Source organism: Danio rerio, chromosome 15 (assembly GCF_049306965.1).
Source record: "Danio rerio strain Tuebingen ecotype United States chromosome 15, GRCz12tu, whole genome shotgun sequence".
Taxonomy (NCBI): domain Eukaryota; kingdom Metazoa; phylum Chordata; class Actinopteri; order Cypriniformes; family Danionidae; genus Danio; species Danio rerio.
This window is the reverse complement of record NC_133190.1, coordinates 36,443,232-36,469,648: the sequence shown is the minus strand read 5'-3', so window position 1 is coordinate 36,469,648 and position 26,417 is coordinate 36,443,232. Positions and strand designations below refer to the sequence as shown.

At 34.0% G+C, this 26,417-nt stretch overlaps 2 protein-coding genes across 7 annotated transcripts in view; one reads left to right on the top strand and one right to left on the bottom strand.

Moving 5' to 3' along the window:
* inpp5ka (inositol polyphosphate-5-phosphatase Ka) overlaps window positions 1-8,524 on the bottom strand; it is a 21,432-nt gene extending 12,908 nt beyond the window's left edge. For 3 of the 5 annotated variants that reach the window (XM_009291784.5, XM_009291785.5, XM_068213437.2), the window contains exons 1-6: window positions 5,714-6,218; window positions 3,064-3,168; window positions 2,874-2,982; window positions 1,261-1,377; window positions 972-1,147; window positions 727-838 (exon numbers count right to left, since the gene is read on the bottom strand). In XM_009291784.5, coding sequence (XP_009290059.1) covers window positions 727-838; window positions 972-1,147; window positions 1,261-1,377; window positions 2,874-2,982; window positions 3,064-3,168; window positions 5,714-5,970 — 876 coding nt within the window. In that variant the 5' untranslated portion in view covers window positions 5,971-6,218. 5 annotated transcript variants of the gene reach the window in all.
* mmp13b (matrix metallopeptidase 13b) lies at window positions 1,011-26,417 on the top strand. 2 transcript variants are annotated; one of them, XM_073923875.1, is made up of 11 exons: window positions 1,011-1,201; window positions 17,500-17,649; window positions 17,721-17,959; window positions 20,379-20,527; window positions 20,620-20,745; window positions 21,245-21,400; window positions 21,487-21,607; window positions 22,086-22,219; window positions 23,126-23,285; window positions 24,363-24,466; window positions 25,525-26,417. In XM_073923875.1, exons 2-11 carry the CDS (start codon window positions 17,554-17,556, stop codon window positions 25,623-25,625), a joined length of 1,386 nt encoding a protein of 461 aa, XP_073779976.1. In that variant the 5' UTR covers window positions 1,011-1,201; window positions 17,500-17,553; the 3' UTR covers window positions 25,626-26,417. The 2 variants fall into 2 exon arrangements, with proteins under 2 accessions (XP_073779976.1, XP_001345507.1); XM_001345471.9 differs by lacking the exon at window positions 1,011-1,201 and having other exon boundaries at window positions 17,250-17,649.

The window sequence follows — 26,417 nt, the reverse complement described above, 5'->3', positions numbered from 1 at the left end:
AGCCATTGTTTATTTTTACAGACGCATAAAAAATATAAAACATGATATCCTGAGAAATGACAGAAACCCTTAAATCCAGTGTCCAAAATCCTTCAAAATATCCTTCTGTGTGTGTGCGTGTGTGTGTGTGTGTGTGTGTGTGTGTGTGTGTGTGTGTGTGTGTGTGTGTGTGTGTGTTAAACAGCAAGAAAGAAACTCAAAAGTTTGGAAACACTTGAGAGAGAAAATTTCCATTTTGCATCTATGCCTATCTACTAGGAACTACCCCTTAAAATGAGTTAATTCTGTACCTGCAAATAATTACATTTATTTAATTTCATTCTATTACATTTATAGGCATTGCTACTCCCTCTAAAGAGCTGTTTTCCAACCCTGTTCCTGGAGGCATGCCAACAGTGCATATTTTGGATGTCTCCCTTATCCGAACTAATCTTTTCCGGTTTTCGTGTCTCTTCGGTTGTTCTGCTGATTTGAATCAGGTGTGTTTGAATAGGAAGAGGTTGAAAACGGTGTGCCTTCAGGAACAGAATTGGGAAACATCGCTCTAAAGCAGTGTGTTATGCCCTTAATCAAAGCCAGCTTTGTGGTCATTTCTGCCACATGTACAGACAAACAGAATAGAAATAACGCTACTCTCAGACCTTTAAAAAAATAAAAAACACTACAAGAGGAATGTAAATGTACAATGAATATAGATAATTGATGTCACTAATAAAGATTCAATACCTGATCTTTAGGCCAAAGCAGATTAAAACGCTGGCTGGTGATGCAGTTCCTTACGAAGAGCATACCATGGTCCTCAATACGAAAATTCAAGTCCCCGAACCAGAACACCACCCTTGAGAATGAGGTGAGAGAATTCATATGTAGAAGAGATATAATGTGGATGTAATGACCAAAGAACGTAATCAATACACAGTTCAATACATTTTTATGTGGTAATTATTTACAACATATAATAATGAACTGACTTGTGGTCTAAAACGTGCGGCGTATTTTTGGTGTTGAAGTTCTGAGCGTCCAGAATATGCTCAAACTCATCGACTCTCTGAGAGGCGTAGTTCATGTGGGCCGTCAGGTGGCAGTTCAGGAAACACAGCATGTGCCCGTAGAAGGACAGACGGATGGTCACTCCTCCTTTATTACCCTTTAATAACAAGAAAATGAGCAGATTTGTGGCAAATATTTGAGTTTTCAGCAGGTAAGTCAATAGTGGCTCTCATAAATACTGTATAATAATATAATATAATATAATGTTACCCAGTAGCCGTAGAGTCCTGTACGGGTGTAAGTGACCTGAATGTCTCTGATGAAGGGGACGTGCTCCAGCTTGGAAAAGAAAAGCAAAAGTAGACCCTGCATCCGGATGGAGGACACCTAAATGGGCCACAATAAAACAATGAGAAAAAATTCATAATAGTTAAATTTGATTCTAACTAAATGGAAAATATACCCATATATTCAATGAAATATTTGTAGTAGAAGTTGATAATTTAAATACGTACATTAACAATATAATTTACACGTGTATATATACATATTCATCGAATCCCAATTTAATAGAAAGTTGCAATAAAAAATGTGTTATAATTTAAATAAATAAAATGAATGTTAAATTATAAACATATTTTATTTTACAAATTTTTTATAATGAACTAATAAAACCAATATTCCATTCCATACATAAATGTAAATATAATCGTAAATCATAACATTTTATATTAAATATTAAGCATATTTATTAAACTGGCGAACATTTAATATAATATATAGATTCTATGTAATTATAAAATGTGCATACTATAATTTTTCATGTAAGGGTCAAGATTCAAATTATATGAATGATGGATATTATCTTATTTCTCAGTATAAATGTCTGGTATGTTTTTCGACTAAAACCACTTTATTTTGATATAAAATATATTTGAAAAAAAAAATGTGCATATTAATATAAATTAAATATTTATCAAAGGCGGCAACACCCAAGCTCCAAAAATACAAATTTATTTAAATTAAAAAAGCTGACACGAAGCTTTTTTAATTGAATAAATATGTATTTTTGGAGCTTTGGTGTTGCCGCATTTGATTATTTAATTTGCCCCTTTTGCGTTTTTTGGCTGAGCACCCAGTTAAGAGGGATGTGCGTGCTTTTGTACAGTTTTTCATACTAATATCATTACCATTTTTATTAATAATTCACATACAGTTGAAGTCAGAATTGTTAGCCCACTTTTAATTTTTTTTTCTTTTTTAAATATTTTCCAAATGATGTTTAACAGAGCAAGGATTTTTTTTACAGTATTTATGATAATGTTTTTTCTTCTGGAGAAAGTCTTATTTGTTTTATTTTGGCTAGAATAAAAGCAGATTTAAATTTTTTTAAAGAACATTTTATGGAAAAAAAATTATTAGCCCCTTTAAGCTATATATTTTCCTGATAGTCTACAGAACAAACAATTGTTTTTAAAATAACTTGCCTATTTACCCTAACCTGCTTAGTAAACCTAATTAACCTAGTTAGGCCTTTAATGACACTTTAAGATGTATAGAAGTGTCTTGAAAAAATATCTAAAAAAAAATATTATTTACTGTCATCATGGCAAAGATAAAATGAATCAGTTATTAGAAATGAGTTATTGAAACTATTATGTTTAGAAATGTGTTGAAAAAATCTGCTATCCGTTAAACAGAAATTGGTGAAAAAATAAACAGGGGCGCTAATAATTCTGACTTCAACTGTACATGTCTACCCATCAGTACTGCTTTATAAATAATTTACAGATTAGAAAAGAAAAGTGAGTCAGTCCATCAGGTCAATAGTATCATCCTCTGGTTTATAGTGAATACCATGATTATTTTATGACCAAAAGCACCTTTATATAATGCAACGGGGAGAGAGTGTCCATGAAGAGGTGACTCCAGGAGTCCTCAAAGGCCAAATCTGACACAAACTTCAGAGGCGCAGCCCTGACCTCCTGCAGACTGAAGAGGAGCAGCATTCAAACACAGCCATCATTATTTACTTAACAACATATCCAAGAGATCTTAAAATATAAAACTCACCCAATCACATAGAGGTCAGGTTTCTTTGGGGAGTTGAGCTGAAGCAGAGCGTTCACATCATCCGGAGGCTCAGCTGTGGCAACATTCCATGTGACCACATACAGCCTGTGGGTGAAAGAAAGAAAGACGCATTCAATTCCACAAGAGCTATTTATGAAGAAAATCCCCAAGTAAACCATGCTAACCTCACATAACGGCTCAGGTTAAGTCCCCCGGAAAACATAAGTAAAGTTTTTTGGGCATGTTAGTCTTAAGTTGATCTATTTACACACTTTTCTAAATTCACATTTACAAGTTATAAGCCTTCACTTGCCGTTTCCCGCTTCCACTAATAAGTTTTTTTTTTTTGTACGTCAGATTTTCTGACCGATCAAATGACTTCTAGTGTCAATAGCAGGGGTGCCCAAACCTTTTCTTATGAAGGGCCAAAAACCAAACTTCATTGAGAATGGTGGCCCAAAGTTAAATAAACCAAGCTGTTATAAGTATTTTTTTTATTTATATTTAAAAATAAATTTACTTAAATACTTAAAACTTATAATTAATTATATATATTTTTTTACATTTTAAAACGCACTTCATACAATAAAAACAAACAATCCCATTTATAATGCTGAACACATTGAATACACTTGATTTGCTCATTAAGCATCCTTACCGTTTTTTTAAGATCCAATTCATGCACAACATTTATTTGGAAAATGTATGTTCATTTGCTTTTTCATATCACAACAATAAAAAATAAAAAAAAGGTTACTTTAAAATTTAAAATATAATGAGCTCTGTTGAAGACATTGGCCTTATGCTTCCCATCATTTTCCCTCTCTTCTCAGATGGAATGGCAGGCCAAATCAAAGGTTACCATGGGCCAACTTTGGCCTGCCGACCCTAGATTGGGAATCTTTGGTCTATAGCTAAACAATATATAGTTTCAGCATTGACACTGCAATGGGCACATCAGAAATAGTCAGATCGCAGGATGTGCAATATCAAGTAGGGATTATAGGTAACCAAGCACCACAATTTGAACTGCATGTAACTTTAAAATAGTTTAGCCATTGTGGAGTTAAAGTTAATAATTTGGATTTTTTTATGTTACAGTTTTAATATAAGTGAGTTTAAGGCATGCTGGTGCATAAACTATAGACTTTTAGCTTTAACAGAGATTAATAGCAATTAATTTATATATTGAAGACTTTGACTATTGAAGTCTTACCAAAAAATATTAAGCACAATTAGTTTTTCTCTCTTGCATGCTTTTTTTGTATGTATCTAGTTTATTCTATTTCATGCAGAAGCACTATAATCAGGATTTCTATAGCTATTATCAAGTCGAATTTAAGACTTTTTTTTTAGACCATAATAACTTAAATTTCACACCAACACAAAGCTAAACGCTAAAGATTTTTTTCAATGGCCAAGTTAAAAAAAAAAGTAATGTTGTTTTAAGGAAGACGATTGAGCCATATTAATAAGTAAATAAATTTAGTAAATAAGTTCCTAAAACTTTTAGTGAAATATATTGCTAGTGATTGTATGGGTGTTGGCCCAATTGGGTATAGCTGTACATGGACATAGGAAAATTAAGACCTGCTTGAAATGATTATAGACCTCCAACACAATATGTCAGTGGATCTAAGGCATTTAAGGACTTTTTAAGGCCTACATTTTTTTTTTTAAATTTTAGACATTTTAAGACCCACCAGATACCCTGTATGATACAAAATCACAGCAGTCTGGTGAAATGGATTTCATAATGCAATACATTATGTCGCAGAAAAGCAAAATATCACAATTTTTTTCATTATCATGTAGCCCTAATGTCTGAATAGTCCCACCCCAACACAAATATCTTTTCCACTGGAAAGAAAGTGTTAAAGTCTTTTTATTTGAGTGTGTTGATGTATTTCCAAGTAAAACAGAGTATTGAGTAGGGGGCGGGGCGGGGCTTTCTTTTTGCTTATTACCTCTTAGCAAACGAATAAGATAAGAGGGGTGTGGTTAAGAATATTTTGCTGTCAAACTGACAATAACACAGAAGCGCCACCACTCCAAATGTAGAAGCAAATGCTCAGACTTTGATTGAGGATTACCAAAATAAACATCTACTTGACTGGATTAAATTAGCTTTAATTAAAAGAACAGATCATGTTCACATAGACCACAAAATGTATTTTTACCTTATTGATTTATACACTAAATGTTGTATTTTAAAGTAGAAAATACTGTTAGTCAGATTCAACATTGCTATCCTAAACTGTGGCAAAATGAACAAAATGCTATTGGCTATTTTCAAAAAGAGGAGGAGCCTCCTTTTAATATATGTCCTGCCTTTTATTGTTGAGTTAAACTTATATAACACATCATCAAATAAAGCTTTGAGTTTCACGTCACCTCAGGAGACCTTTAACAATAACACCATTTAAACTAAACTAATCTGTTCACGAAATTCCAAGCATATCACACAGCAGCTTAACATCTTACACAGCGCAATCCGTTCAACCATTTATAAGACCTTCAAGCTAACATTTAAAGTGCAAAACCTCTCATCCCCCAGAGATCATTGATATGTTTCTGAAACAATAGAGTCACCACAAAACCTGCAGTTTAGATCTTGCAGATGCAACAAGAGAAGTGAAAGTTAAAAAACCTGAAGGGGTTTTTCTTAGGTCGGCCCGCAATCTGCCTGCAGACAAGAAAAGCCTCATCTAAGGTTTTTGCCACCTGCGTTTGAAGCTTATGATCAGTGTCCAGATCATCCACACAGGTCAAGAGCATCGCCAGACGCTGTCGCACATGTTGTCGGCTGCTGGTGGACTGTGTGCTGCTGCTCGCTGCACTGTCTGAACGCTGTCGCTGAAGCTTTTCACTGAAATATTCAGAGATTTCCTCCATGCTGCTTGACATTACTGAGTGCCTTGTCAGATTTGTTTGTTCCGAGTTTCAGGGAGGCAAAGGCAGTAATTCTAATAATTAATAATTAGTCAAGAATGTGATATTGGATGGAGGAGTGGTAGAAGGAGGGTGAGGCAAAGGCGGACTTTTAGATTTAAAGATTAAAATGCTAATCTGGTTCAACTAGGGCTTCATGGCCCACCCAACACATTTAATCTAAACTCCACAAGACAGACCCTCAAACAATAGTGCAGCATTATTGAAAGTCTGAGAGAACAAGAAAAAATATATAAAAATATGGATTTTCTATTTTTGTTTGTACAGCAATATCAATTCTATTCTATATAAAAAATATTAATATTTGTCGATAGTTTTCCATATACATATAGCATACAAAAACACAAGCTAAATAAATATATATATATATATATATATATATATATATATATATATATATATATATATATATATATATATATATATAAATATATATATAAATATAGTCAAGCCCAAATGTATTCTATTGAAATTATATAATAATTCTTCCACTGTTCACTGACTTCCACTGAATGTATATATATATACATTCATACATACACACATACACATATATTCACTGGCCACTTTATTAGGTACCCCTGTCTAACTGCTCGTTAACGCAAATTTCTAATCAGCCAATCACATGGCAGCAACTCAATGCATTTAGGCATGTAGACATGGTCAAGATGATCTGCTGCAGTTCAAACTGAGCATCAGAATAGTGAAGAAAGATGATTTAAGTGACTTTGAATGTGGCATGGTTGTTGGTGCTAGACGGGCTGGTCTGAGAATTTCAGAAACTGCTGATCTATTGGGATTTTCACGCGCAACCATCTCTAGGCTTTACAGAGAATGCCTGAGAAAGAGAAAATATCCAGTGAGCGGCAGTTCTGTGGATGCAAATGCCTTGTTGATTCTTGGCAAACTTTGGGCCTATTGGTACCAATTGAGCATTGTGTCAATGCCACAGCCTACCTGAGTTTTGTTGCTGACCATGTCCATCCCTTTATGACCACAGTGTACCCATCTTTTAATGGCTACTTTCAGCAGGATAACGCACCATGTCATAAAGCAAAAATCATCTTAGACTGGTTTCTTGAACATGACAATGAGTTCACTGTACTCAAATGGCCTCCACAGTCACCAGATCTCAATCCAATAGAGCACCTTTGGGACGTGGCGGAAAGGGAGATTTGCATCATGAATGTGCAGCAAACAAATCTGCGGCAGCTGCGTAATGCTATCATGTCAATATGGAGCAAAATCTCTGAGGAATAATTCCAGTACCTTGTTAAATCTATGCAACGAAGGATTAAGGCAGTTCTGAAGGTTAAAGGGGGTCCAACCCGGTACTAGTAAGGTGTAAAAGTGGCTGGTGTGTGTGTGTGTGTATATAATTTTTTGTCACAGATTCACAGTTTTTGTGATATTTATAAAAAAAAAGGATGTAGTCAGTTACAAATAAAACTGTGATGTTTTTATTCCTGAAGATCTTGAATAGAAATTATTCAGTTTACATCACATATATTGTTATGAAACTGTTGGCCAAAATCTGGAACTGTAAAACTGTTTGGTTTCCCACAAACCTCCACATGACTAGAAACCTGTTGTACCAAAGTGTTTTGAGAAAGCTAATCCCAAAGTGCTTATCCCTACTTTATTCTTTCACCATTTCAGCAAACAACAGACTGAACTGTTCTCCTCGTGTGAGAATTCTGGATGTTGAAATGGGGGAAAAAAGCTCTTTAACAAACAACCTTGTGACAAAAAATACACCATCTACACACTTGTTTGTGCTGAAGAAAAATCTGAATGGATCTTTGTATATCAACATCAGATCATTACATAATGAGAATACTTCCTTTTGTGCCCCTTAACATTATTAAAATGCAATATCCATAACTTAATATGAGAAGGCATATGCTAAATGAAAGCTAGACGTGAAAACATACCCGAAATTCTCCATCTTGCCATCTTTCGTCTCCAAACGGACAGTATTCAAAGCACGAGACAAATCTTCCTCCATCCTCTCGCCTGTCAATCATAACATCGTGTGCATCACATTAAATCCGTCATCGTGTTTTTATACAGCAAAAACTATATTCTCTTTAACAAAATAAGGGCCGCTAAATGCAAAGTGTAGTTAATGTAAATTATATGACTTCGACCATAAGATTAATTCGTCTCTCAAATATTGCTGTTTTTTAATATAACATGTTGAATATAAAATTTTACGCCATGATAATATTCAATGAAAAATACTATCAAACTCATAACACAGAGTTGCAAAGACTGATTAAAGTGCAGATTAAAGCAAAACTTCTTCTATTACTGTAACTTACATACTGAGATGTCAAAATAATAATACTATGTTATGATCCAGGATGAATATGTTTAACAGTATTCAAACTACCTGATAAAGCCTTGTCGTTTGCCTTCTCTCCGCAGTCTCAAAGTCTGTGTGGTGTTAAAGAATTAGTGGAGATAAATATACTCCGTAACATCACGAGCTGTGCACTGTATTTACATCAGAGAGAGGCTGTGAAACTGCACGCAAACGAACGTCAAACGTCAATGGCTGCGGGGAAGTTAAAATAAAAGTCCTCCAGAAGCGCAACTTTTTTTTAAAATTCTTATTAACAATGCTTGAACAGTAACAGAAAGGCATTAATAATTTTAAGAATTACATAAAAAACTGAGATAACAATCAGATTGCATACTTTCACAATCTTTTTACCTTGTTAATAATACAACATAAATAAATTAATAAATAAATGACAAAAATCAACAACAACAAAAAAATGCTAAAGAAACTTAAGTAGCAGGGGAGTTAAAGTTCTTGAAATATGAAACCAAAATCATCTAATGCTGAATATAATTATCTTGCTTTACGGCTTTTCATCTCTCTTAATGTCTTTAAATACCCCCAAAAGCGCAACTCAACCGAGATAGTAAAGGGTAATGGAAATAAAATAAAATAAAAATAAATGTCTTATGTTGCACGGATATATTTTGGTAATAGCAAAACATCCCTCATATGGGTCAAAATCATAATTATAAATAATGGAATTCTTGAGTGCGATGCTAATGGTCTAATCTGATTCAATGATTTATGCTAAGCTAAGCTAAAAGTGACACTGAGATCAGCTAAATGTATTAAAAAATGGTCAAATGTGGGATTTGTAAAGTGAGCTTATTCCCATCCCACCCCACCCCACCCAAAAATAAAAAATTAGAGTGTTTTATTATTATTTAAAAAAAAAAATCTAATAAAATAAAAATAAATGTGTGACCCTGGACCACAAAACCAGTCTTATGTTGCACATATATATTTTTAGTAATAGCAAAAAAAAATTAAATGGGTCAAAATGATAATTTTTTGCTAAAAATCACTAAAATATTAAGTAAAAGTCATGTTTCATGAACACATTTTGTAAACGTCTTACTGTAAATATATTAAAACATAATTTGAGAGTACAGTTCCTAGCCATATCAGCCTAGAAAACAGCAACCTTTTTATTTTCTATTGGTCCTAGTATACGGTGTAACTACAGAAGATTGGGAAATGGGAAAATTATGGAAACGTTTTAATAAAACTTTTGAGTGTGATGCTAATGGTCTAATTCGATTCAATGAGCTAGAAGTGACTCTGAGATCAACTAAATGGATTTAAAAATGGTCAAATATATGTGTGAGTTAAAAAAAGAGCCTATCCCCAATATTTTTTTGAACCCTCAGATTCCAGATTTTGTATCTCTGTCAAATAATATCCTGTCTAAACAAACCATTAATCAGCTTTCAGGTGATGTATGAATCTCAATTTTAGATACTGTAATTGACACTTCTGTACAAGAAGTTTGGCCAGAGAAATGGTCATGCTGAAGTTATTTCCTTTACTGTCATCATTTGGTAAAGTTTTGTTCCTGGTCACTGTCACCACTGGCTTGATTAGTTTGGGACTTGTGGAGCTGCGCATCAATGGATGTGTTCTTTCGTGTTTGGACTTTCAGAAGTGAAAAATAAACACACTGAACTGAACTGAACTGAACTGAACTTCTACTCTGAAAACTGAACCGATGTAGTTTTAATTTACTAGAACTTCTATGTTAAGCAGTTTTGACACAATCTACTTTGTGAAAGTGCTGTAGAAATAAGGATGAATTGAATTGAACAAAATTGAAGCATGACTCATTTTGTGGTCTAGGGTCACACATTAATCTGTACACCATGAGATGACACAGGTTTTTAATAAAATCTTGATTTAATTGAATTCAATCTATAATCTAATAAACTGTTCCCTTACTTAACTAAATATGTTTTTTTTTAATCCAGCAAATGGTCTTATAAATCAGCAAATGTCCCTGCGGTCAGGAATAAGTGTGTCCTTTATAACTGTGCACTGGCAGCTTCTCTCATAACATCCGCTTCCCCATATATCATCCTGGCAGATGTGAGACATGAGCCACATTATAAACCTGGGAAGTTCCCCATATAGCCTCATATGGGCATGATTCACACTCATTCAGCATAGCTGCATGAATTTACAGTGTTATTACAGCACTCACTCTCTTTTCAGCACTTTCAAGAAGCAGAATGTCATCATTTGCTAAGATCATTTTAAAATGTTCAGTGATTGCTGCATCATTGACATCATGTCATTTACGCACCATATCACCTTTTAGAAATAGAGAGGATCATGATGCATTCAGTTTATAAGGGGGGTTAATGTTAGACCTTTGTTCTGTCTTCAGAACTGCCTTCATTCTTGAAATGAGGTGCTGGAAATGAGATTTTAGTCCATACTGAGATAAAGCTGAAACTGAAGTTTAACGATGTGAATCTACCATTCCAGCACATCGCAAAGATGCTCTATTTTGAGATCTGGTGACTATGGAGGCCTTCAGAGTTTATAGTGAACTCATTTGCATGTTCAGTCTGAGATCATTTAAACCTTTTGACAAATATTCATCAAAAGATGAGTACACTGTGGTCATAAAGGGATAGACATAGTCCACAACACAGGTAGACTGTGAGGTAACACTTTATTTTGATGGTCTGTTTGTTACATTGCATCTACATGTCAACTAATTCTCATTAGATAAGAAGTAAACTGTTAGGTTGGGGTTAGGGTTAGTGTAAGCTGAGATGTACTTGCACAGTTTCTTATAGTCGGGGCCAGAAGGAATCTGCGGACGTTTTTTGCTATTTCTGCTGAGATTTTTGGTAAAAATCTGCGGATTTCTGCTGAATTATTTTGGGAGTATCCAGCGGAGTATCATAACTAAAACCTTAATATATTAAATAAAAAGTAATAAATTACTGAATAAAAACTGAATAAATTCAGATTTACACATTTACTCAAGTAAATAAACAGAATTAATAATGGGCTAAAAATCTGCAGAATTCTGCGTGCGCAGATTCCGTGTGGGCCTACTTATAGTCAGTTAATGTATGTTGACGCAGCAGTATCAGCAAATATTAAGCAGACAGTCTACTAATACTCAAATGGAGCATCAAAATAAAGTGTTACCGACTGTAGTGTTTAAATGATGTTCAGCTAGTAATAAAGGGACTAAAAATGGGCTAAGACAATAATATTGCTTCAAGGTTTGATGTGTTGCACATTAAGAGATGTTCTTCTGAAAGCCTTGGTTGGTATAAGTGTTAATTTGAGTTGAACTAGTCTGCTCATTCTCCTCATTACCTCCTTTGTACTCTCCCTGTAAAAACCTGCTTAAAAAAAAGCTCTGGTTTTTTCACCAGAGACATCAGCAGTTTCTTAAATACTCAGACCAGTCTGATACCAACCAGCATGCCATCATAGACTCTTATGTGGCATTCAAGTTCTCTTGGGACGTTCCTATGAATTGACAAATCGTAATTCTGACATCCATTGAGTTCAAGTCACTTTCGACCATTTTTTTTATAAATAAGCTACAAGAAAATACAGCGGGATTACAGCAGATTCTAACTGGTGGTGCAAATGGAGGGCTTGGTGCTGGAGACTACTTGGTTCCTAGCCATATCAGCTTAGAAAATAGCAACTTTTAATTTTCTGTTGGTCTTAGTACACAGTGTAACTACAGAAGAGTCAAGCTTTAAATGGGAAAATTATCTAAACTTTTTAATGTAGTGCTAATGCTTTTTAATGTCGGATGCTAATGGTCTAATCCATTTCACCGATCTGCTAAGCTAAAAGGGCTCTCAACAGACCCAGAGACTAAATGGATTCAAAAATTGTCAGATCTATTGACATTATTCCAAAATGCGGAAGTGCGCCTGTTTTCGCGATTGTCTTAGAACTTCCGTTTCAGTCGCCTATGGGAGAAATGACAAAGAATAATAAACGGCAAAAAACAGTCAAACTACTTGCTCTACAAACAAATGTTTGCATGACTATACAGACCAAGTAGAATAATATAACAAGGAAATATCAGTTTGCAACATCAAACAGCGAAACAAGCAGTTTTTAATGTCTAAAAATGAATGGAAGTGAATGAGACCGGAAGTCTCGTACCAAAAAGATTCAAATGGCAGCGCCCATTCGTCTGCGGAGAATAAGGTCAATAGGGGAGTTGTAAAATTTATAGGGGGGTGTTTTATCAAATGCCCTTTTCTCCTCATTCTGATGCTCGTTTTGAACTTCAGAAGATTGTCTCTTGACTACATGCCTAAATGCATTATGATGCTGCCATGTGATTGGCTGATTAGATATTTGTGTGAACCAGCAGTTGAATAGGTGTACCTAAGGTGCAGAACGCGCACTCTTGAAACAGTCACCTTTTGTTCGTTTTACTACATGCACATGCAGCTTTTTGGTCCAGATAGAGCCAGACGTGAGCCAACATGCTGCGACAACACAGTTGAGGTTCATCTGCGCTAATTGTTTTTCGTCAACTTGGTGTTTCCCAGCCCAAAATGGGAAAGAGTGTGGTCCTACTAAAGTAGGGGTATTTCCACTGAAGGAACTGATCTCAGCTTTTGGATCTCATCATCTCATCACTCTCATCATCAATCTCAGTGTGTGTAGGAGTTCATTGCATCTTTCTAGCTGAAATAGAGCATGTGTAAGTTTTGGCCCTCAGTCAAGATAGAGTTGAATTACATGGATATCATCATCATCTACTTCAACAGCACTTTTTTCTTTAGTCAGTGTTTTTATTGTACATGTCTTCACTTGTTCAGAAGAACAAAGACAAAGACAGATGAACAATGGTAACACTATTTAAAGTTGTCCTTGTTACACATTCCATGTACTTTCTATATTAATTACAATTAATTATGCCTAACTTGCATAACTTATGGAAGTAACCCTGGACCTTACATTCATCCTAACCATATAGTAAGCAGGGGTGGATTCCAGCGAATAAGCAATTCCAGCCACAGGGACCAAGTCCTGAAATGCACACTATATTTATCTATATTTATTTAATGTTTATTTATATTGCTGTTGTTTTATATGACTCAATCTTCAACATTTTAAGTTAATGCAATCTCTAGATTTTAAATGATTAGTTTTCTCAAAATAAATTTACAAGTAGGTAGGTTTTTCTAAATTTGACTGCTGGACTGCTTCCTGATGGATATTTTATTTTGTAATATTATTATTACTATTACATGACATTACATTATTATAATAATTTTATATTCGATTGTACATTAAATACTATTTAATTACGTTAAAATTGTCCTTTAAAATATCTTTAACTCCTGCCGTACAAAATACAGTAGAAAACTGTAAAAGTGTCATTTATACTTCTAGATATTTATTGGGGGCCCCTAGATTTCCTGGGGCCCAAAGCGGCCGCCAACCTTGCTTATTGGTTAAATCCGCCCCAGAAGTACATGTAAAGTTTGCTGAGTAATTAAAGGAATAGTTACACTGTATCAAAGACACCTTAAAATAAACTTATTTAGATATGTCATCATTTGTAATTAATTTAATGTAAAAGTGATTTAAGTATATATAATATATTTTGTAGTATTTGGTAATAGTTATTATTATTATAATTACTATTTTTCGACTGTTGCTGTTTTTGGGTGAATGCTAAAAAAATAGGTGGACGGTTATTATATATATATATATATATAAATAAATTATTTAAACTAAAATATTATTTAGCTGCTACACTAATAAAACAGAAAAATATTTTTCCCACATAATCTCCCTCTTAATTTTTTATCAAGATAGCTTCTTCCTCTTGCAGTTCTTGTTGTTTTCGGATTTTTTGAATCTGTGTGGGAGCAAACCATTTGTTTATTGTTTAATTTTTTAAGATCTTCTTCTCGTTCATAGCTGAAAGACAGATGATAAAAATACAGACTGGCAGAGAAAAAAACAGAGAAAACCCCACCCGTACTGTTTTTTACATATCTTCTTTAATCACCTATAATTGCAAAAAAACAGCTACTTTGAAAACATTGTGCAGTGTGAAACCAGTGGGTATTTTTTATGTGTGTGTGTGCCGTGTTTTAACAGTGATACTTAAATCAGTGTTATCAGACATCCAGACACCTGTCTACCTAATAATGTGTGTATTTTATGTAGGTGTGGCGTAGAGAAGTTACATTTCAAGAATTCTGTCTCTCCATTATACTGTTAAATGGGTGACAGCTGCCATTAACAGGACATGTCCGCACTTGTGGTCCTGGAAATATATTGCCCCATGGACATAAAACAAGTTCACGCAGCTATAAAAAAACAAGTTTAAAGACCAACATAATAAATGAAGAAAACACAATAGTTCATAAAACTGTTTTTGTGTTCTTTTAAATGGATGCATGCTGGACCACAAAACCAGCAGATTGACTGTTTTTCATGTGATGACGCTGCAGAGCTCCGAAAAAGTCCCTAACAGCTCTGCAAAACATCCAGGGCTGTTTTTGATCACACATTACTATACAGAAATCTGGGGTAGTCAGGTTCAAGGAGTCAGTTTTAGGTTCAGTCTGTATAAAATCAAAAAGTATTTTGCACATATTGTTAGCCTTAAAGTAAACAAAAATTAATCTTAAAAAAAATATTTCTCCTGCTTGTTTAATCCAATTATTTAAAATTAGTTGAAACAACACAATTCTGTAGTTTTTTGTGGACAACCCAATTTTCTACTTAAATTTGTATAAACAATTGAGTTCGCTTAATTGATTTGTGTTGGGACAACATAGGAATTGTGTGGAACCCAGCATTTTTTACAGTGAATTTATATGTGCAAATTAATTCATTAAGGAAATAAAAACAGTCTGTTTTGGTAATTTGAATCTCTGGAATGGTAGCCTTTCTCTGATGATGCCAGTTTGGCAGTTTGTGCAAAATCTGATTAGCCACACCCTTCCAACCATTTTTGGTTTATACTTCTGCGTCAAGCGATCGCTGTAACCCATGGCGCATGCCTTGCCCGAAGCCATGCATTTATACTTCTGCGTGCTATTTGTGTTGCTCTGCAACACTTCTGAAATGCTAGCTGGCAGTAGATTGTTTCATGTTCCTCTGTGTCGAGCTTCTTCACAGGTGTTTTGTTTTTTCTGAACGCTAATGTACAAGTAGCTAAAACTCATTCAGAAGCGGGAGCTGGTGTACGTGCAACAGCTTTAATTATGAGGGAAACACAAAACATCTTGAGCTCCTTCACGAGACTTGTCACTTATAAACACTCGCTCCATCAGGTTCGTGGCTCTCAGCACCGCCCACACTCGGCACAGCTACCAATCCGACCAATCGGAGAGCTTGTGCTACGCGTTGTTCGGCGTCAGCATCGGTGTCAGACACGCCGAGGGCTATGCAAACACACAAAGGCTGCGCCGGACAATACGCATGACGCAGAAGTATAAACCACCAACCAGCCTAAAATCAGTTTGATCCGATTAGAAGATGAGAGGAGTACAAAAATAAACCCCACCCTCAAATAGTCAGTTTCATTGTGAAATATGTCAGCATACTGATCTTAAAAAATAAAAACTGAAATATTGTGAAATTTATAACAATTCGAAAAATCTTTTCTATTTCATAATATTTATAATATAATTAATTCCCATGACGGTAAAACTAAATTATCAATATATCTGAATATAGTCTTTTCAAGAATACAAATCCTTTGTAATGTGCCATAAAATAAGCATTGTTACTATCACTTTTGAATCTTTAAAAATGCCCTGGCTAAATAGAATTAAAATTTGTCAGTAAATGTTATTCATCTATTTCCATCAGTTTGATAAGCCATTAGCACCCTTACAAAAAATAACCATAATTTTATTGTAGTAATAGAGTGGTGACATTAAAAAAGGTATTACTTCTTGCAAATAAAGCTTTAAATAGTCTAGCTCCTGTTTGTCTTACCAACCTTCTGACTCGCTACAATCCAACTCACACTTTAAGATCTCAAAACTCAGGGCTTCTAGTAGAATAGCAAAGTCCACTAAAGGAGGTTGAGCCTTCTAATATGGCTCCTAAATTCTGGAACAGCCTTCCTAATAATGTCCGAGGGTCAGACACACTCTCTCTCTCTCTCAGTTTAAAACAAAGCCTTATCATTTTAGTAAAGCATATACACAATGCATCACATAAATGTAGGATGCCTAAAAAAGGTGTCTTTAAATTGGAATTTTATTAACCATGGTTTTCTGGTGTGTTAATATAGCATGTAAATAGTTCAACTTTAACTGAAAAGCTGTTTTCTTCTGTTCAACACAAAATAAGATATTTTTGAAAAAGGTTGGAAACCAGTAACCATTTACTTCCATAGTATTTGCTTTTCCTACTTTGGATGTCAAATATTGAGAGGCAGTAGTATATATTTTTATTTTTATGTGAAACACCATCCGTCTAAACTACTGTATGGTTTGGTGGAGGAAAACAATAGATTTTTGTGGTCACCATAACTAAAAAAAACAAGTTTTTAGTATATATATATATATATATATATATATATATATATATATATATATATATATATATATATATATATATATCATTTGTCAAGCTATGGGTAATTTGTCAGAGCATGTAATAGAAATTGTGTTGTAATTGATGTTTTGATAACCCCTAGTCTGTGTACTCACTATTCTCTGCTAAATGTTCTCCATATTTCCTCTTTAATGTGTGCATACAGGTTTAGAAGTCATATGCCAGGTCAAAACCCAACGGCTATGATTCATAATCCTACCCGGCAGTCTGGAAGAAAAAAATAGTCACCTGGATATGAATTTCAGAAATAGATTTCTCTCATATATTTAAATCACACATTACCAAACCCGAGCGGCTTGTTGCACATCAGACTGTAAAATCAACCCAGGTGACCAAAACAAAAACAATAGTCATGCATGTCAATTTGTTAAAATGACCAAAAATGAGTCAACAAGTCAGTCTGAGCTCTGCAGCAGTGACTTCATTGCTCACTCAGGTGTCCTAAAAGTAGATTTTAACCACATTCTGCTGGCTGCGCGTTTAGAGGAAGTGGCAGATTGCCCAAGGTACTTTTTACATGAATCACTAACAATTTTTGACAGGACGAAGCACTATAAAAATGCCTTTTAGACCCAGCACAACATCATACGGCCAACATGGAGCTTAAAACTGTTCTACTATTGGTGATCGCTGCATATAGTTCAGCAAAACCCATTTCAACTGAGGAGAAAGACAAAGCTGTGTTAGCTAAAGTAAGACGAACTTTCTTTAAAGGATTTTGCTTGTTGGTTTGCATGTTTAAATGTGTTTTTTTCTGTCTTAGAAATACCTTCAAAGGTTTTATGGCATGCCGGCTGGTCTTCAGCGACCGGGAAAGTCGTCTGATCTCATGCAGCAGAAGATCAGAGAGATGCAGGAGTTTTTTAAGCTGGAGGTGACTGGAAAGCTGGATGACAAGACTGTGGAGCTAATGGAAATGGCTCGCTGTGGAGTTCCAGATGTGGCTGAATATAATCACTTTCCTCGAGATCTCAAATGGAAAACCACAAACGTGACCTTCAGGTTTGTGTTTGTTCTAAAACTCTGTTCACACTGTAAAAAAAAAAGAAAATACTGGTTGTCTTCAATTTTTAAACTGAATTAAATTAAGTTTATATATATTAAAATTAACGGGGGGTGAATAATTATGACTTTAACTGTGTGTGTGTATATACATAAATAATATTTTACTAGATATTTTTCAAGACACTTCTATACAGCTTAAAGTGACATTTAAAGGCTAAACTAAGTTAATTAGGTTAACTAGGCAGGTTAGGGTAATTAGGCAAGATATTGTATAACGATGGTTTGTTCTGTAGACCATCGAAAAAAATTTGCCTAAAGGAGCTAATAATTTTGTCCTTAAAATGGTGTTTAAAAAATGAAAAAATGCTTTTATTCTAGCCAAAATAAAACAAATAAGACTTTCTCTAGAAGAAAAAATATTATCAGACATACTGTGAAAATTTCTGTGCTCTGTTATAAACATCATTTGGGAAATATTTAGAAAAAAAAAATCCAAAGGAGGGCTTCAACTGTATTTATAATTTATTTATTTGAGCTTATATTATATTAAATTGACTTAAACAGCGGCAACGCAGTGGCGCAGTGGGTAGTGCCGTCACCTCACAGCAAAAAGGTCGCTGGTTAAAGGCTAAATTTTTCGTAGTGTGTGAGTGTGAATAAGTGTGAATGGATGTTTTTCAGGTTTGAGTTGCGGGTGGGAGAGCATCCGCTGCGTAAAACATGTGCTGGACACGTTAATGGGTTATTCCGCTGTGGTGACCTCGGATTGATAGGGGGACTAAGCTGAAAAGAAAATGAATGAAGGAATGACATAAACAGTAACTTATAAAATTAAGTTAGAACATAATTAACTTTGTTTAATAAGTTATAATCAACTAAAAACATATTGTCTTGACTATTTATTACAGTGCATCAATTAAAGTGTTTAATCTAATTTATTCCATGATGTAGTGATTAGTTGAGCTGGGAAATATTTTTTAGCTTATTATTATAAAAACAAACATATTGTAAAAGCAAAAAGCATAATATGGACATAAAAAAAGCAGATTTAGAAAGATTATTTTAATAAAAAATTCATTTAGGCTGCAATGGCCATGCTTTTTTTCAGAAGTTGCATGTAGATTGATGCTTAGTTATCTATTATAATAAAGAAATAAAATCATACAGGTTTGAAACTACCAAAATGAAAAATCTTTTACTTACATTTGTGTCAATTTTATTTATTTATTTATTTATTTATTTATTTATTTTTTGTTTAATTTAATAAAAATTATTATACATTTATATTTACATTTATTCATTTAGCAGACACTTTTATCCAAAGCGACTTACAAATGAGGACAAGGAAGCAATTTACACAACCAAGAGCAACAATGAATAAGTGCTATAGGCAAGTTTCAGGTCTGTAAAGTCTAAGAAGGGAAGTATTAGTAGTATTAGTATTTTTTTTTTTTTTTTTGGTACAGTTAGTGTGCATAAAAGAAAAAATCATACAGGTTTGAAATGAAACAAATGTAATAAAAAGATTTTGAGTATAGAGTAAAAGAGTAGATTTAGAGTAAAAGTTCTTTATTTATGTATTTTATTTTTAAATTTGTATTTATTTAATTTTATATCTTTTTTTTATATTAAATTGAGGGGCGTCATGGTGGCACAGTGGGTAGCACAATTGCATCACAGCAAGAAGGTTACTGGCTTGAGTCCCTGTGTTTGCGTGGGTTTCTTCCGGGTGCTCCGGTTTCCCCCACAGTCCAAAAACTGTGGGGGAAATGAGTGTAAGAGTGAGTATGGATGTTTCCCAGTGATGGATTGCAGCTGGAAGGGCATCCGCTGCGTAAAACATATGCTGGATAAGTTGGCGGTTCATTCCGCTGTGGCGACTCCTGAATAATAAAGGGACTAAGCCGACAAGAAAATGAATAAATGAATGATTAATTTTAAATACTTTTGTTCAAGACATAATCCTCTAAATAAGAAACTAATACTGCAAGTAGGTTGTGGTAAATGTTTAATGAGTAATTCATTGACTCATGTATTCATTCGATTCGTTCAGAAGACTGATTCATTCAGCATCTGCCTGCATTAATTGTATTAAAATAGATCAATCGACAGCCCAAGTATATATATTAAGGGAAAACAATAAAAGGATGCAGATATGGACAGTTTGGACAATACCAAAAACCAATAACTCTTTACATTTGAAAGCCGACAATCGATATATGATGCAATAAATATATAAATCATTTTTATAACTCTAATTTGCTAAATCAAAACACGACAAAATACAGTGCTCAATTGATTCTATTTAAAAAAAACTAACTTTTTAGTTTTTTTAGCAATAATTCACAGATATTTATCATATTTAAAAGGAAACATATAAATAAAGCAACCAATATATTGTTCATTTTATTCGCAGGATTCTGAACTACACTCCTGATCTGAAGAAGAAGGTTGTGGACAGAGCCGTAAGAAAAGCACTGAACGTCTGGAGCAAAGTGACCCCGCTGAGATTCACGAAAACGTTTGATGGAACTGCCGACATCATGATCAGCTTTGGAACAAAAGGTACCACCGTTTGTGTCATTTATGCAGGATTCACTGCAGGGTGTTTATCCTTTCTTCAAATCCTCATACGTTTTTGTATATGTGAATGGCAGAACATGGAGACTTCAACCCGTTTGATGGACCTGAAGGTCTTCTTGCTCATGCGTATCCTCCTGGAATCGGCATTGGTGGTGATACACACTTTGACGAGGATGAAACATGGACTGAAGACTATCATGGTACAAAAGGAACCAAAACAGTCACACATTCATTCATGTATCTGGTTTACGAGGACCTCTACCCCTAAACAAAACCCTCACAAGAAACCTGAAGGAAATTTTGAATGTCAAAAGACCTCGTTATGTATGATTTTTTGACCATTTTGAATTACGAGGACATAACACATGTCCTCATACACCACATTAATGTAATACAACTACATGCTATCATACTATTTTGTATCCTTGTAAACCACATAAACTTGTACACACATACACACACACACACACACACAAAGATATATATAGTTGAGGGCAAAATTATTAGCCCCTTCTGTGCAAATATTGTTCCTTTTCAAATATTTCTCAAGTGAAATTTTACAGATTAAAGTTATGGATATTAAATAGATGTTTGTTTGTTTTTTAAATGTAAATTTTTGTTAGTTTTTTTTATTTTATTTTTCATATTCCATTTTATTTACCTACAACTATATCATTGCTTTTATCCTGTTGTTTGCAGCGTTCAATCTGTTCCTGGTTGCGGCTCACGAGTTTGGTCATGCTCTCGGTATGGCTCATTCGTCAGACCCTGGATCTCTTATGTACCCGGTTTACTCCTACGCCAAAGGTTTCCCTCTCTCCGAGGACGACATTGAGGGCATCCAGTCTCTCTATGGTGAGCAATACACCATTCTGACCTACAGATCACTCTATAAGTCTTTGCAATCCTGATTTAACCATCTGATTTATGTGAATTAAAAGGTGAAAACCCAGACCATGAAAAATTCAAGCCTAAACCGATTGCTCCAGAGAAATGTGACCCTGAACTGAGTTTCGATGCCATCACTGAACTGCGTGGAGAGACTATTATTTTTAAAGACAGGTGAAACTTTTCACTGCTGTGGTAAAGCTGCCTGCTCTATACAGATTTGAACTCTATTAACATTTTTGTGGACAACCTAATTGTTTTATGTTCAATTAATGTTTGTAAAAACTAATAAGGTAACTTATTTCCTTCATGTTACTCTTCATTTCTTCATCAGTTTGTGTTAGGACAACATTGGGAATTGTGAGGAACCCATCATTTTTCACAGTGTATTATTATATCCTACTGCTGGGTTTAACAAAATTTCTTAACGTTGTCCCAACAAAAACTGATTAAAAAAAACTTAAGTGTTTTTTATTTATTTATTTATGTATTTATTACAAATTTAAGTGGTTTAAGCATAGAACAATTCAGTTGTACCCAAAAAAAATCCGATAATTGTGTTTTTTCAGCTCATTTTAAATAGGTTGTTTAAACAAGCAGCACAAATCTTAAGTGCAATATGTGTTTTTTGTGTTATTATTGTTGTTGGCAGGTTTTACTGGAGGCTGCATCCAAATATGCCTGAACCAGAACAAACCCTCATTAAAAACACCTGGCCTGAAATACCAAACAAAGTAGACGCTGCCTATGAGAACCCAGAGAGAGATGTGGTCATCATATTCAGCGGTCAGTTTGGAGATTTTATTTATTAATCACGCATTTATATTGCTTATCTTTTGAAAAACTCGCATCATTTAGAGCATTTACAACTAACACTTTTAACTTTCAATTTCCCGGTAACACTTTAAAAGACCAGCACATGAATAATGATGTACTAACATGTACATTACAAGTAAATAAATGTGTAAATCTTTGTGTCATGACTTTACTTGGAGGGGCACATTATCATTAACTCATTCTCAACAACTTGTGACCTCCTGTGTTTAAACATTATAGATATGCTAGCCTGATTTCATGAGGAAACTATTTTACAGTTGTCAATTTAGTCTCTAATTTGTACGAATTTGTTCATAATTGTACAATTTTGAAAAGGAGATGTGGCACCCAACCCCACCCCTAACCCAACCGTCATTGGCGGATAAGCAAATCATACTAAATTGTACGAATGAGCTTGTATGATTTCATACAAATTAGCCACTAAATCAAAATTGCTATGAGATAGCGTTGTATATGCACGTTTACATTGAAAAACAATAGAAAAGTGTTTTGTCTACATCAAAAAGGACAAACAGAGGAATTCATAAGTAATAATAATGTGCCCCTCCAAGTAAAGCTATGACTTATGACATAACAATATATTAATAGGCCATGAGTTCATGTTGGTTACATTTAGCCTAAACTAAAGTGGTAATTAATACATTAATTACAAAACATGTACTAACAAGTAATTAAGGTAGTCATTATTCACACACAAACTCATGTTGTAGTACAATACAATAATAGTAACAATAAAGTAACATTTAGTTTTTATATTAGCAATAGCATCATTATTCATGTACAGTTTATTGTTAAGTGTTACTCATTTTCCTGTTTGGTTTACTCAAACATGTTCATGATTAAAACATATTACAGGTATCAAAATGTGGGCTCTCAATGGCTACACTCTTGTTGACGGCTACCCAAAATACATCCACAAACTTGGCCTCCCGAAAACGGTCCGCAAAATAGATGCTGCTGTCAACATCCGAGATACGGGCAAGACTCTTCTGTTTGTAGATGAAGAATACTGGAGGTTTGTTACTATCTTATGGAATTATATACATACATATATATATATATATATACATATATATATATATATATATATATATATATATATATATATATATATATATATATATATATATATATATATATATATATTTATTTGATGAATTTCTATTTTCTGCATGATTAGCATATTCTAAAAAAAGCTAGTGTGTTCTGTTTTGTCTTGTTTGTTGGCTGTATTGTGTTTTTTATCTATTGCTAGGTTTACTGGGTTTTCTATCTTATTCCTCTGGTCTTTCTTGATTGTAAAGCAGTTTGGATCAATTGGTAGTTGTGTGAAAGTGTTTTATAATACTTTGCAGCAATTTTACAGTTATTTACTGCAAAAATGACCAGTAAAATACCACATACATTCTTTACAGTTCACTACATTAAAATGCACTGCATTGTGGGTTATTTTAAAACTTTTACTGTAACTTACTGCATATTAGAAATTTGCGGTATTCTACTGTTATCAAAGTAATCAAGTACTGCTACTGTAGTTAAAGACAAAATGAGACTGTTAATGAAAAAATGAATCCGTTGTTTGGAGTTTATTAAATTCCATAGTAATAAATACTAAAAAAGGATTTGTACTGCTAAAAATGCTCATTCTGTAAATTTAAAATGCGGTAAAGGGCATTTTATTTTTAAAAGAAGTTGTTGTAAGGCTATTTCACTATAAAATTAAATTGTGGTAGGGCCCTGCTACTGTAAAACACATTTACAGGTAAGTTACTGTGGTACCAGTAAGTTACTGCAAAATATTATAATTATTCGGACATACTACTCGGCTTGCATACTGATTTTAGCGTACTATATAGTATGGAAGTATGCGGTTTCGGATGCAGCAAGTGATTCTTCTTTTATAAATAGATAAAATAATTGGTGTTTGGGATGCAGCAAGTCCAGAGAGTGTGATTTTGTAAAAAACTGGCTTTATCAAACAGAAATGGCTATTTTTTTTAAACAGTTTTTCATATCTTATCAAGTGGATAAATTAAATTCAATCCAAATAAAACCCAAAGTCTAAAAAAACCTGATCTGATCTGATCTGCAGTTTTGATGAGCAGACAGGCACTATGGACACTGGATACCCACGATCCATTGAGGACGACTTTCCTGGAATAGGAGATGAAGTGGACGCCGCTGCTTATCATTACGGTAACTTTCGCATTGTGTAAAGTTCACCCGAAAGTGAAAATTCTGTCATCATTTATTTGTTTGTTCCAAATCTATTTAAATTCCTTATTTCTGTTTACACAAAAGAACATATACAAATGAATAAGATTAAGTTATAAACCTAAATCTCATGTTTTTAATGATTCTAAAATGAAAACATTAAAAAGGAAATTTCGTTAGTATTTTGGGGTTGTACTTTGACCGAAAAATTGAATCTTTTAATATTTCATCGAATGATTCTTCATATTAAATATGCCTGACAAAATTAACTGATGTTACAGAAAGGCGTTTTAATGGATGTCTTCTGTAAATCATGTTTAAAAGTATTATATTTTGCATTGAAAAAACACAACAGGATACACTCACACAGGAACACGAAACACAATAAAATAAAAACCTAAAGCTGTATATTAGATGATTATTTAATGCTATAATGCTTAAACCCCATTTTGATCTTTGACCTACGTATTTATTAAATTACATCAATTATTTTTGCCTTTTTAATTTATTTTTATTGGATATTTAGGTTTATTTTATCCTAAATTGAAATGACAATTATTTCTCTGCCAACTATTGGAAAATTTTTAACAAATAATATTTTGAAGAATGCTGCAAATCAGCAGCCATTGACATCGATAGGATTTTTTCCTCCACTGTAAAAAATGCTGTTCTACAAAATTCCCTCATGTTGTCCCCTCCCCCCCCCAAAAAAAAAAACAAACAAACAAGATAACTGAATGGCTTTTACAAATTTAAGTGGATTGAACATAAAACAGTTTTGTCTTTCCAAAAAATGTGAAAACAAAAGAACTTTGTTGTTTCAACTCATTTTAAATAAGTACTTTGAACAAGCAACAAAAGTCATTTCTTAAGTGTACTGTGGAAGTCAATGGCTAGTTATCAACATTCTTTAAAATATATTATGTTTGACATAAGAAAACCACTTTAGATGGTGAGTAAATGTTCATTTTTGGGTGAACTATCCCTTAAATACAGACACCAATGCATGAATGTTAATAACTGTTTGTATTTTTTAACAGGATACTTGAACTTGTATCATGAACATACTCAGTTTGAGTACAGTTACAGCGCAAGGAAAGTCGTTCGCATCATGAGGGCAAACTCCATACTCAATTGCTGAGCACTTACAACTTTTTTTCAATTCTGTGTAAATTAACATTCATTTTTAGGTTGCACTTTATTTTACAGTACTTGTACTTAATGTGTAAGTAGAAGGAACTGGGTTATAAAAGGTCCCTACAGGTCAAGGGTTGGTATAGAGATTGACCAAGTATTACCCAATTTATGTAAAAACTAAGTTCATATGAAACATTCATTCATTTTCCTTCGGCTTAGTCTCTTTATTTATCAGGGGTTGCCACAGAGGAATGAACCACAGACTATTGCGGCATATGTTTTACACAGCGGATGCCTTTCCAGCTGCAACCCAGTACTGGGAGACAACCATACACTCACATTCACACACTACATACAATTTAACCAACCCAATTCACCTCTACCGCATGTCTTTAGACTGTGAGGGAAACTGGAGCACCCGGAGTAAACCCACACGAACATGATGTAAACATGCAAACTCCACACAGAAATGCCAACTGATCCAACTGGGACTCCAACCAGCGACCTTCTTGCTGTGAGGCAACAGTGCTTATCACTGAGCCACCATGCCGCCCTCATATGAAACAGTAGTGTAAAATAAAGTGCGACCCATTTTTATGTGCTTTCAACTACTGAGCTGGCAAATCAGTAGAACGTCTCTGTGATTTTATTGTTTATATATTTATAGACTATGATTCTGGAATCATAGTAGCACTAGATTCTGCATATGCATCCAATGGGAGGCGAAGAAAGTGATTGAAAAACTGTTATGAGAAAAGCCAAAAAAACACTGTTAATAAATGAATTAATACAACCT

What these genes read in the sequence shown, in the direction of transcription:
- mmp13b (XM_073923875.1), top strand. Translation starts at nt 17,554, where the DNA reads ATGGAGCTTAAAACTGTTCTACTATTGGTGATCGCTGCATATAGTTCA. An exon ending in ACCACAAACGTGACCTTCAG is followed by an intron (nt 17,960 to 20,378) that starts GTTTGTGTTTGT and finishes TTTTATTCGCAG; the next exon opens with GATTCTGAACTACACTCCTG. An exon ending in ATGGACTGAAGACTATCATG is followed by an intron (nt 20,746 to 21,244) that starts GTACAAAAGGAA and finishes TGTTGTTTGCAG; the next exon opens with CGTTCAATCTGTTCCTGGTT.